This window comes from Pleuronectes platessa, chromosome 19 (assembly GCF_947347685.1).
Source record: "Pleuronectes platessa chromosome 19, fPlePla1.1, whole genome shotgun sequence".
Classification (NCBI taxonomy): domain Eukaryota; kingdom Metazoa; phylum Chordata; class Actinopteri; order Pleuronectiformes; family Pleuronectidae; genus Pleuronectes; species Pleuronectes platessa.
Genome location: NC_070644.1, coordinates 19,326,347 through 19,339,197, shown reverse-complemented (window position 1 = coordinate 19,339,197; position 12,851 = coordinate 19,326,347). Strand labels below are relative to the sequence as shown.

Below are 12,851 nucleotides of genomic sequence, written 5' to 3'. Positions count from 1 at the left end.
TATGTCAACTATGAAAACAAATTCTAATAACATTGTAATAAACACGACCAATTATTATTATTTGATTTGTTGCCGGTGCACGTTCATGTGTTTTCAGGGTGTCACTTTGACGAGAGGCTGAAGTTGCCGTAGCTTCTCCAAGATTACCAACCCTGTCTTTAAGCACAATTAAATAAAATCTCACTTCTCTTCTTCTCCACCAGGGTGAGGCGGGTTTACGAGGTCTACCAGGACCTGTCGGGAAACCAGGACCTTCAGTAAGTGTCTGGTTTATTTTTAGTTTATTTTTTATTATCGCCTATGTCCTGATCTGAGGATTTGATTAAGGCACTAGCGTTGATGGGGTCACACCAAGGAGAGAGTTTGGCGAATAAACCGTTTGAAGTGTGCAGCTGGTTGTGCAGGGACCTCCGCTTTATGGAGGTGAACAGGTCACAGTGATTGATTTTGTCGGGGGGGCACTGGTGGCAGATCGAGTCAGCGGGGTGAGATGGCTCGTTCGCCGGATGGACTACAAATAAGCGAGTTTCTTGTCGAGCGTGAGAGCGCGGCAGAACAAATGCTCGGCGCTGAAGCATCTCTCTGCACCTGCAGCGTCCCACTTCTTCAGCAGTGGAGCAGAAAACTAAGAGAGGATGAATGGTGGTGGAGTCTGACAGTGTTCTTACTTACTGGGATGGACTGCCGGGATCACAGTCGTTTAGTATCTCTCAGGGTCGTATTACTTTTCTGAAAGTTATGATCCAAACAACACCAGAGTTTATACGTGGATGAAAAACTAACACAAGAAAGCATACTGTACAAAACGCAAAGGAAACAATCAAGACAAAACACCATGAGGTGAAGTCACCTGGATGTCTAAAAAGAACCTTTCAACCAAATAAGGATTGAGGCTAATTTATTCTGCGCTTATGAACGAGAACATACGTCCATTTCCAGTAATGTACGTCCACTAGAGGGCGTCACAGAGCCGTGTGTTTCTGACAACAACAACAAACATGGCGACGTTAAAGGAGGTTTTGATGTAAAATTTGGTTCAGCTTAACAACTTGTTAAGTGTCTCCTCAAAAGACATAGGTTAAACTGTACACTGTTAAAACTACACTGCCCCCTATGATTTCTTGTGGTACTGCCCCGTGTTCGTCCATATCCAAATACTATATGCATCAACGAATACCTTGTCTCGTAATTAGAGGAATCTGCTCTGCTTCAAAGTTGAGAGCCTGGAAGGTTAAACTCTCGTCTTCAAACTCGTCAAACTTTCTGCAGCCGATAAATCAGCTGCCCTGTCGCTCGGTTGGTTAGATTTGGAAATAAGAAAATCCCTCTTTCAGGGAAAGAGAGAGTTTCAGTAACGGCAGTGGGACTGTTTCCTGAGGCTCACTTCTCCTCCTTGTGATGTCATTGGACACAGTCGCCCTTTGCTGTACAGAAATCCATCAACCTGTCACAGAGTCGGCCGTCCAGGAGCAAGGAGGTGGACTCATCGGCTTAATACACTGCTCCAGTGTTCACTGGCTGAGTCCGGTCACCAGACGGGAAACACAGAGTCCGAGGGAGGTTCCACATCTTGCTTCAACACTTTTTTCATCACGTCCATCATTTATTCTAAGAGGGAATAAAATAAAATGTAAAAGATGTGGTCGACAGAGTGAAACCTGAGATATTAACCCTACAGTCCTGATTGTGTAACACAGACACACAAAGTGACTCTGTGGGTTGTGAGGTCCTCCCATATCATATATTATATACATCTCCGTATGTCTTGTGAACACAATATCGCAAAAACAGCTTCAGGAAACTTCTTTAAATTCAGTACAAACATCCAGTCTCACCCAAGGATGAACTGATTCGAATGTGGAGGTCAAAGGTCAAGGTTTCCACACTTTATGATTATTGTGTTGTTTCCTGATGCAAATTAAATCGTTTTTGGAAAATAGAGACAAGTTTTTAACCAATACCCGAAACTCCTCTATCTCCTCCAGCAGCCCTCTATTAGAACCACAGGTTGGTTTGCAGGTTCTGACTCTTCTTGTCTTTTCTTTTCTTCAGGGTCGGTCAGGACCTCCTGGAGAGAAGGGAGTCCAGGGGTCTCAGGTGAGTTTATACCTTACATCAGAAAACTAAACAGTTAACTTCCTCTACATGTTTAAGATTTAAACTGTGACGCTCGCAGGTTTTTCATCATCTCATGTTGTTTGTCACAGGGTCGACCTGGAGATGAAGGACTCAGAGGATTTCAAGGCCCAGAAGTGAGTTTCAGTTGAGAACATTGTAGATCAGTTATTTTGTTCTGTATTTTCCTGAAGCTGCGTTATTCTATATAATGAGTGAGGCTGTGAATTTTGACCTGAACTTTCTCGCCGATAACCAACGCTGGTTAATGAAGCATTAACCGTTAGACTAACACAAATAAAATCTTCTAATTGGAATGGATGAGTGTGTTTTAAACATTAAATAAATATACATAAAACAGTTTTATAACAAGGGTTAGTTAATTTTTACATTTACAAATAGCCACGTAAACAATAGAGCATAAAGATCATCACCCACCTGCTAATAGTGCAATAAAAACCAATAGGCGGAAACAGTGATTATCAGTGACTGTGGCGGCCTCCATGTTCCAATTTGTCCTGCAACACTTTAATAATGAGCCAATTTATTTGAACATTTAATAATGACAATTATAATAATAATAATAATAGATGTGCTTGTTGTGTTTTGTCCTGTTCTTTCGTTGAGGGGCAGCGCACTTTGCTTTACTCGGTTCTAACAACTGTTCTCTGATCTCCAGGGGCCTCCAGGTGTTCCAGGTGTTGATGGGGCAAATGGAAAACCTGGACCCAGGGGAAGCCAGGGGCCCCTAGGTCCTCAGGGGCCACATGGCACAGCAGGAATCCCAGTGAGTGGGTACTAACCATCGACGGCTGTATTAACTGTTACCACTTGTAGTCTGGAGAGATAAACATCCTGATTGTAAATTATTATAAAGCCACACATTTAAATTTGTTGTTGTGTTTGTTTGCGTCTCTTCAGGGGCCAAAGGGGCCTGATGGGTTGTTAGGAGCAGCAGGGCAAAGAGGAAACAAGGTAAACTGCACAACACCAAATAAACTGTGATGTAATATGTTTTATTAACCTTTATTTATGATCAGTTATCGATGCTTTCATCTCCAGGGTTTACCTGGTTTACCTGGTGATCCTGGACCCACGGGACAAGATGGAGAACAGGTTGGTAGAGGTGGTAGTTCAGGTTTTTCTGTATTATATGCAAAAAACAATATTGTTTATGTATTGTCAAACTTTACCAGGATATCCATCTACATTTACTTGTGTAATAGAACTACAAACAACTTTTTGTTGCCGGCTTATTGCTATTTTGTCTTTTGTCAGGGTCTCCTTGGACAGAGAGGAATCGAGGGACCTCCAGGACGGAAAGGAGATCAGGTCAGTGATTGTAGCAGGACTCCGGCTACATCAAGGAACTTCTCAGGAGCTCGTAAAGTCCAGAGGAGCAACAGTGATGTGTTTTAGAACTTTAATAGTGTGGATGAAGTTCTTGTTTAATGTTCACTGAGAAGCCTGCAGTCAATAACCGTTGATTTCCTGTGGTCTCATGATGACGTGTTCCCGCAGGGCGACTCTGGGCCTTCTGGGACACCTGGTCCTCCGAGTCCTCCAGGAGAGAGAGGACTCGAGGGCCCCAAAGGCCTCCAGGGACCTGCTGGACCCGTGGGTAAAGAGGTGGGTGCATTAAATAAATTAGCTCTTTATTCAAACGCGATCTTCACTTTATTAACGGTTCACAGATGTCGACACACGTGTTGAGTCGATGTCTCATAGACGACAGGAAGTGATTTTTCAATCCAGTGAAGAATGTAAAGGACGTCATGACATCACCTCCACCTTGTTGACTTTACGACAATGAGTCAAAGAGTTGTTGTGGTGAACAGATGTCTTTGTTTTGTGTTGTTTTTTAAATTAATTGGTGGAATTAAACTTTCATCTGCCTATAACGTCTAGAAGTAGTTTATGATTTAGACCCTTAGCCTGGTTTGAAAAGCCATAAATCACCACCACGGTTACATAAAGTGTGAAATTACTTTTTTCCTGATGATGCGTTGGTGGCGGTGCTTAACTTCCAGTGAGTCAGACGTTGATTATATATCTAACCAGCAGGGACCTGGTGTATTTATAATTTATGTGAGCTCCTCAACAGGCCTTCAATCAGCTCGATGGAATTTGCCGCTGCCTAAAGTGTCGATTTAACTTAAAGCATCTGAAAATAAAACACTACGCTGCTGTTTTTCAAAATATTTTCTCATAATCTTTGTTTTGCCCTCAAACATTTATGAAATCCAATGGATATTATAACATATTTGTATTTGAAACACATTTTTTTAGTCTCTTGTTAAATGGAAAAGGTCTTATATATAATGTGTTTGGGAGTCCTCCAACAAACAAGCTTCAGGGGATGAAAACAGATTAAAAACCAAATTGAAAAAAAGACTTGATTAACCCAAACACCAACAGGAAACAATATACAGTGACAAACAGCAATGAAAACCTAATGTCCTCCGTGGGGATGATTAAAGAGGAGTGTTTGAAGTACAGTGAAGTCGAGCGGCTCCTTATCTCCTCGCTGCTCCTCCTCTGCAGGGCGACGTCGGCCTCCCTGGTGAAGCTGGAGGTCCGGGTCCTAAAGGGGACAAGGTAAACTCCACTTTGTCTCCGATTCAGTTTGTTTATAAAAGTGAACCGACGAGTCAAAGCTTGTTCCGTTCACCTCCTGGTGCTGTTTGCAGTTTGTGATCAGACTGTAGTTTACTGTCAACAGGGCGAGGTGGGGCCTCTGGGTTTGTCTGGTCGGGAGGGCCCCTGGGGAACCCTGGGGGACAACGGAGAGAGGGGCCCGAAGGGAGAGAAGGGCCACATCGGACTGATGGTGAGAGTTTGGACTCCTCACAAAATCTACTCTCAGTCAGATTGATTTATTCCAGAGGAGACTGTGTCTGATGTCACTTCCTCTCTCTTGTCCAGGGTGAGCCGGGGCTTTCGGGGAAAGTGGGACCCACAGGTCTGGCTGGTTTACGGGTGAGTCTGAACATATTGATGCTCAGAACGACCTTTAAATTAACCTTCAGTTATCAGCTGTAATTGTTGTGTATTGATCCATCTGACGGATATGTTGTTTTTAAATGTTTCCACACAATTTGAGTGTGTTAAGTTGTGTCTTTTGTGTGTTTGTTCTCGTTTCAGGGAGGCATTGGCCCTCGTGGACCTACGGGACCAGATGGAGCTCAGGGGCAGAAGGTGAAAACAAATATTTATACAAAAATACAGTACTATACACTACAAGTTTTCTCACCACAGTCTACAAACATCATCACCCACTGAGCTCCGCTTGAATCTAATCAGAAGAAATGTTGAAACATTAATATTTTCTTATCATTTCTCCAGGGGGAGTCTGGGCTCTTAGGAATTCCTGGAGCTCCTGGGTCGGGAGGCCCTCAGGTAACCGCTGATTAAATATAATATTTTCTACAACGCTGTATGAAAGTGTGTGTTTAGAATCCATCACTTATTCTGCTTGTCTTGTTCTCAGGGAGTGAGAGGAGCTCGTGGTGAACGAGGAGACGCAGGGAGGCTGGGACCTTCTGTGAGTGTCTCTGAGAATCAGGAAGGGATTCACGTTATCTGGTCACACTGTGTTTGACTGTGCTACTTGTTGTGCAAATTGTTGTGCAACGTTTAGCTGGATTTCCTTTCTGTTATATCACAGTAAACCTCCTTAATTAAGTAGATGATTATGATTTAATTCAAATGAAAGCTAAACAATCTTGACAAAGCCCCAACAGTCTCCTTGAATTCAATCAAGCTGAAAATCCGTTCAGTAGGTTTTTGCTTAATCCGGCTGAGAAACAAACAAACAAACAAACCAGCCAGTGGTGAAAAAAGACACAATAACTCAATAATGTGATTGTATTTCAAGATGTATTTGTGTGATGTTTCCATGTCAGGGTCCGGGGGGACAACTCGGTCCTCAGGGAGACCAGGGAGGGAAAGGAGAGCCAGGACCACAGGGAGAGAAGGGAGATCCAGGAGCTCCAGGTCCAACCGGAGAACAGGTTAGATGCTGTGAATGAATACGACCTTGATTCATGCCGACATGTGACTGAACAGATGTACGTTTGTGTTTGACTGAGTGCAAATACCCATGAAACTCACTGAATGATATCGATCCCCTGATCAGGGTGAAGAGGGTCTGCCTGGAATCCAAGGTCCTCCTGCTCTCCCGGGGTTGGAGGTGAAAACCTAACACGTTCTATCACCTCTGCTGACGATCTGTTTTCATCTCTCAACAACTCTGACTTTATTTCTCTGTTTCTTCTCAGGGGCCTCCTGGAGAGATGGGGCCTCAGGGTCCCCCAGGTCCCACAGGGGCTCCTGTGAGTATGAGCACAGAAACACAGCACAGGATGAAATCACAGTTATTCCTTCATCAGCTGCCCCGTCGTTAACCCGGATTTTTGATTGTCAATTTTTGAGATTAAACTAAAGATTAAAAACAATCAGATGTCTTGTAAAAGGAGAAAACATTGATATTGTTGCTTTGCAGGGAGGGACAGGAAGACCAGGACCCGAGGGGACCCGAGGCTTGGATGGGGAGAAGGTATTAATACACAGATCCATGCATCGGTTGTGTCTCACAACACAAAGTCCCAGATGTGCAGCCACTAAAAAACAGCTTCTGCATTTTGATGTTGTTTTCTCACATCTACAGGGAGACGACGGCCGGAGTGGATCAGCAGGGAGGACGGGTCATGTTGGCAGGAGGGTGAGAACTTAGTTTTGCAATTTTGAAATAGTTTGAAATAATAATTCGATGAATCCAAAAAGTTCCATGTTTGCTCATCGTCTCTGTTTTGAATCAAATTCTATAAGTTTGTGGAGAAGAATCTTTGTTCGTAATGAAAACAGGAATTTTCATATAGATATAGTGGCGTATGTGCAGGGGATGATAAAGCTATCGTGGCTGCCACTGCACAAACAGACTCATGCATAAAAGATTTAGTCGTTTCTTCAGTGTGTGTGTGTGTGTGTGTGTGTGTGTGTGTTTGTCCTCTTGCTCATTGAAAAACATGACAAACTCGTTCTCAGGGGAGACGGGGGAAGGCTGGAGCCAGGGGGACCCGCGGAGACCGAGGACCAAAGGTGGGACATGTGGAAACGAGAGCTCAGGCTTTGTGAACACGTAGTTTAATCATGATGCATGAGCCAACTGCAGATTGTGTTTTGTCACTCAGGGCGGAAAGGGAGATCGAGGACCGGCAGGGACCCCCGGGTGGCCGGGGCTCATAGTGAGTCAACTTATTCATTCACTTAACGTCCATTCATCTGTTTTTATGTCGTCGCCGAACAAAACCACACACGCTCGTCCTCGGAGAGTTTCTGTTCAGCAGGTCGGTCGTCTTCAGTTGTTTGGAGACAGGAGACAGCGAAATAATGAGTTTCGCTATCAAAGAGCATTTTTATCAGTGAACCTATGTCCACTTTATACTTGTCTTCTATTTCTCTCATTAGGGAATCCCTGGGTTACGAGGAGAGCTGGGGGTTCACGGTGAAAAGGGACGAGAGGTAAAGAAGAAGATTCAGTTTCCATCCAGCACCAAACACAATCACATCCCACAAGATCAAATCAACTTAAATTAGTTAGAAATAAGTCTTAATTTTGCTGAAATAAGATAACTGGCTTCAAACATACACATAATGGTTCTTTTCTCTGCTAAGATAAACAGAGCTGATAGAAATTGTATGTATTTAATATAAATGTATGATAAATCCAACCTTTCCAATAAACACTGAGTATTATACATTATACAACAAGCATCAGGGATTTCCAAGTATAATTAATGAGAACCAAGAAAACACAGATTATTCAAATAATACAGTAAATACATTGATATTCATACGTGTACATGTTTTCCCCTAACACTAAGCAAAATATTTCTTTGTAATCTTTTGCTGTGATCGTCTGCTTCTTGCCTAAAAACCTTTTACCCTCTGGGTTCAGTTCAGTTTCATCACATCATCATTAATTTTTTTTTTACAGTGGAGGTTAAACTGGAGTGTTTGTGTCCTCAGGGTGAGAAGGGAGACATGGGAGAGCCGGGACCAGCTGGAGGTGACGGCACCAAGGTAAGAGCTGTCGGGCTTTAATGTGTTATAAAGAGATAAAGTGAGGGCTCTAGTTTTACGACCTGAGAACACGGTGAGTCCAAATCCACTCTCGCTAGTTAAACAGCCGAAAGAAAAAAGGTCACTGCAGCTGGTGCAGGGTTCGGATCTGTTGTGGTTATTATCTTGATTAATCGCTGGTGTGTGTTGGGAATACAATGCAATTTAAGTTGTTGGCTCGAGGGCAGATTTACTGGTTTGGTTACAGGGAATGTTTCCCTGCATAAGGGCAAAGGAAGTGTGTTCACCACAGACTGTGGACCACCTCCTCCTGCTGTACAGAAATGAATCCTGGATATAAACGCTGCCATCTGACGTCTTATATACAAGTTTTTATAAATGAAACTTTCCCACAAAACAAAGCAAAACATGCAGCTGCGAACGTAAACACACACCTCCACCGTGAGGAGGTGGGATTCTTCTAAGAGTTATCAGTTTATGATGAGTTTGTGCAGCGGAGATATCAATCTGGTGATTCAGCTTCAGGACGAGGATATGAAAATATGTTCCATGAAACTCAGTGTGTCATTGTTGCTGTGCATGTTTTTACAGGGAATTCGTGGTGCTGTCGGGATGCCAGGTCCTGGAGGCCTTAAGGGAGAGCAGGTACTTAAGATAAGGATTTAAGTCTGTTATGTTTTACACATATTTAAGTGTCTGAATATGTTTTTACATATGATCTCCACCTCCGTGTCTTTAAGGGGAGTATCGGTCGTTCAGGGCTGAGGGGGAGGCCAGGGATGCCAGGGCTGCCTGTAAGTTTTGAATTCACTTTATTGAATATATTTTTTAAAACCTATGAGGTATATTTTGTTTATTCCACACATATACTGTTGGAATATTAGAGCCTCAAGCTATTTCCTAGAATCAAATTATAATTTTAGGAGAATCTTTTGGCGAAATTATGTATTTTTCCTGTTTTCTTCATTCATCATTATCTTCTAAATTGCCCTAATACTCCATAATAAATACCCTCCAGTTTATATTTTGTCTTTCAATTCAGATTATTCTTTTACGGAAAGAACTTTATAAATATGAATTTCCCCTTGAACAAACAAAGTTAATCCTTTTATATCCTTTTTGCCGTATCTCTGTTTGTCAGCGTTTTGAATCCAAGCAGCTCATCCATCACTCAGATGGATTCTTTTTTAGCTCAGTGGAACATGTGATGGAAGCGTTATTGTTTTTATCATTCCTGGTATCTGTCGGCCAATCGGCCGCCAGCGTGTTGACTCTTCAACACATGATGATAACATCCACAGACGTGTGAATCCGTCTCTGATCCGTTTGTAATGCAGCAGATACAAATCCCCGGGAAGCTCTTTGTTGATAAATGCACTTCACAGTGGAAAGTCACACTAACGCCGTTTCCTCCTCCTGTTTCTCTCGTCTCTTTCAGGGTCTGTTTGGATTAAAGGTAGGAAATCATCGAGTGGAGCGCTTGACCTCTTCCATCGCTCTGCTGCGTGTTGATAACACATTTAATCACAAAGCTGTCACACTCTGCAGTCTGTGTTAGGATGTAATTGGATTTTGCAGGGAATCGTCATTTTCTGTAGCAGCGTACTTTGTTTGTATTTTTTTTAAGTGCCGTGTTGTCGAGCAGGATTGTGCTGAGGCGTGTGTTGTGTTTGTCTGCAGGGTTTGAAAGGATACCAGGGTCCGACTGGTCAGGGCGGCAGGAAGGGCCTCCCGGTAAGATTCAACACTGTCCATCCTCAATGTTCACATGATTCCAAGATATCTACAGTGACAACGTCTGGAAGATGGAGTTTAGCTTAAAAGTTTTCCTATAACTTGTTAATAACTTAATTTGTGCGTCCACCTTGTGTCCCAGGGTCCACCCGGTGTTCCTGGTCCTCCGGGTCAGTCTCTGAACTTGACTTTGACTCAACTCCAGGCAAGTTATCTCCATCTCTAGTCTTCAAATCCATGTGATTAGTCTAATTTGGGTTTACAATCACGAAAGCATAACCTTTATGTGACTCGCACTTAATGTTTTTCTGTGTCCGTGACCAGGACCTGATGTACGTGTCCGATAAGCCGAACCTTCCCCTGATCCAGACTCTGCTGGACTCCCTGCAGCAGGACCTGCGGCTGCTGGTGGATCCTCCCGACGGCAGCAAAGAGCATCCTGCCACCACGTGTCTGGAGCTGTGGCTCTGTCACCCCGAGCTCAGCAGCGGTCAGTCACATGAGATACACACTGAGATACTCCAGTGGACGTTCTGAATGCTGTCATCTCCATTAAATACCATATATTGCTCAGTTTGAAGATTAACATCAATATAAAACCTCGAAACAACCCTGTTAAATATTGAATTCAACAAACTTCCGCTCCTTTCACGTCTGAATTCTGTCATTGTTCACAAGCAAAACACATACAAGGGTTTTAAATGGGTAATAACTCATTCATATCCCACCAACCTTTCTCTGCAGGAATGTATTACATCGACCCGAACCAGGGCAGCCCGGCCGATGCTCTGCTGGCTCACTGCAGCTTCTCCTCCCCAGTTAAACAGACCTGCCTCCATCCCAGAGACTCTCAGGTAGGAAGACATCGGCCGGGAGGAGGGAGACTTGTCTTCTGGATCGATGAAGGACTCGTTAGCTTCATGTAGACGACCTGAATCTCTGATGAGATGTCCATCAGCTCCCACTGTCACAGTTTGTTAACTGAGATCTGCAGCGATCACTTGAAGCTGAGGGAAAACCTTCCAATATAATTAACAGATAATATTTCACAGTGTATTTAAAAAACTAACAAATACAACCAAATATAAAGAACTTGAATTAAAGAAATAAGCATATATTATTTAAATTATAAGGATGCAGAAGTTGTATGAAAACACAACACACATTCAGCTCTCACCTTATCCCCCTCAGTCATTAAAACACAACACACCGACAACACACACACTCATCAAAAGAATAATATGAATTGGTCACGTGTAGAGCGTGAAGCGGATTCCTGACACTAAGGTTTCCAATTTACCTCGGGCTCGTTCTCCGGCTGCATGCTAATCCGCCGACCTTCACAACTCTCTCACATGAAAGCAGGAGTCGCATTCAGATTGTGAGAATGTGTGTTTGCTCTCGTCCGCCTGCAGCTTCCTGTGAGAGCCTGGATGGAGGAGTTTTCTGACGAGGGCTCTTTTGAGTGGCTCAGCCGGCTGGAGCAGGGTTTTCAGGTGGGTGCATTTCTCTCTGGATCAGGAAACTGACAAGTTAAACATTTACTGTAAAGTCTCAAACCACTCTTTAAAAATAAAACACTTAATGAGTTCATCTACATTTCAGAAAAGGAGAGAGAAGAAGTACAAACTTAATACTTCTCCATAAGTCATTATTTCTAATGATCTTATAATATTTTGGATGTTTAGGGGCAGTAGAAATCCTTACGTAGTTTTTCTGGCCAACGTATAAACAATACATAGTTTTTCTTAATTGAACTTTTCAGGAAACAGGTTTTCCATCCACTTAACGCTATTATTGTTGTAATTATGAATCTGTAATTAAGGCCTTGCCCCCACTGATGATTAATTGCCTCGTTCTTCTTCTCTTCAGTTCTACTACCCCGGTGCCAACGTGGTCCAGCTGCGCTTTCTGAGGCTACACAGCAGCACGGCCGTCCAGAAGCTCACCTACTCCTGTCATCCAGGACATAGACTGGGCCAGACGGACAGAGACATCAAGTTCCTCACGGACACCAGGAGGCAGAGTTACCTCGGAGAACTTAAAGACTGTGTGGTACGTAAGACAGCAGCTCTACACTCACACGGGATATTCACCGTGTAGTCCTATATTCTTAAATGTCAGAAAGCGAGGGCAGCAAAGTAATTCATTATAAATAAACATGAGATGCAGCCCTAATTGATCCGTATCAATTAAATGTCAAACACATTGTATTCCCTGTGCATCAGCCGGGAGAGGAGACAGTTTCCGGCCCTCGTGAGTCTGTGTTCGAGTTCGAGGACCTCCAGCTGCTTCCTCTCAGAGACTTGGCCCTAATGGCGGGAGGAAACCTCACGTCCCCGTTCGGCTTCACGGTCGGACCCGTGTGCTTCAGCTAGAGGTGCTGGACCAGCGTGCCGCCCCCCCCCCCCCAGAGGACCCACAGGTCCGGGACTCAAACCTCTGTTCTGAACGTGGACTCCAGGAGGACAACTGGAACGGATCCCCCGATGTTCAGACCTTTTCCTCGTGTATTTTGGGGCTCTGATCTCTCGAGTTGAGTGACTCCATATTAATGAATTTGAGAGGGCACGGGGACCCCCCCCAACCTTTTTTTTTTAACGGAGAAGTCAATTTTGTTTACAGAGACATTTATCTTGCATTGACTAATTTAAATATGTATGTTTTTCTCTTTAAACCTTTCTATATGTTTTGCTTTTGGTTCTGTATTCCGGGCTCCTGTTATCTCCGGCCCGTCATGTATATAAACGTCCCGACTCACCTCTAAACAATGTGTTCTGGATGGGGACACAGCTAATGGCCTCCCATTGGCCACCAGTGACCGAGCCAGTCAATTAACTCACTGTAGTTCCACTGCTTATTACTGAAAGTGAACTGTTCTCTCCAGGTGCTCGACAGGTTTCAATTTGAAAAATCTA

At 43.5% G+C, this 12,851-nt stretch overlaps 1 protein-coding gene and 1 long non-coding RNA gene across 2 annotated transcripts; both read left to right on the top strand.

Moving 5' to 3' along the window:
* The first annotated feature begins 210 nt into the window (after positions 1 to 210).
* LOC128424663 (uncharacterized) lies at positions 211 to 3,745 on the top strand. The gene is made up of 8 exons (XR_008333045.1): positions 211 to 257; positions 2,053 to 2,097; positions 2,208 to 2,252; positions 2,795 to 2,902; positions 3,037 to 3,090; positions 3,178 to 3,231; positions 3,394 to 3,447; positions 3,637 to 3,745. It is a non-coding gene; the product is annotated as an uncharacterized LOC128424663 (long non-coding RNA).
* Positions 3,746 to 4,585: 840 nt separating this feature from the next.
* si:ch211-196i2.1 (collagen alpha-2(V) chain) lies at positions 4,586 to 12,311 on the top strand. The gene is made up of 25 exons (XM_053410669.1): positions 4,586 to 4,690; positions 4,838 to 4,945; positions 5,041 to 5,094; positions 5,260 to 5,313; positions 5,461 to 5,514; positions 5,606 to 5,659; positions 6,021 to 6,128; positions 6,254 to 6,307; positions 6,396 to 6,449; positions 6,620 to 6,673; positions 6,785 to 6,838; positions 7,162 to 7,215; positions 7,308 to 7,361; positions 7,585 to 7,638; positions 8,146 to 8,199; positions 8,791 to 8,844; positions 8,940 to 8,993; positions 9,638 to 9,655; positions 9,880 to 9,933; positions 10,076 to 10,138; positions 10,258 to 10,423; positions 10,678 to 10,787; positions 11,349 to 11,429; positions 11,806 to 11,988; positions 12,162 to 12,311. The coding sequence occupies exons 1-25, from the start codon at positions 4,586 to 4,588 to the stop codon at positions 12,309 to 12,311; spliced, it is 1,902 nt and encodes a 633-aa protein (XP_053266644.1).
* The last annotated feature ends 540 nt before the right edge of the window (positions 12,312 to 12,851 follow it).

Coding starts and splice junctions, on each gene's coding strand:
- si:ch211-196i2.1 (XM_053410669.1), top strand. CDS start 4,586: ATGATTAAAGAGGAGTGTTTGAAGTACAGTGAAGTCGAGCGGCTCCTT. Junction 5,314..5,460: donor ATGGAGCTCAGGGGCAGAAG/GTGAAAACAAAT, acceptor TCATTTCTCCAG/GGGGAGTCTGGGCTCTTAGG. Junction 8,845..8,939: donor GAGGCCTTAAGGGAGAGCAG/GTACTTAAGATA, acceptor CGTGTCTTTAAG/GGGAGTATCGGTCGTTCAGG.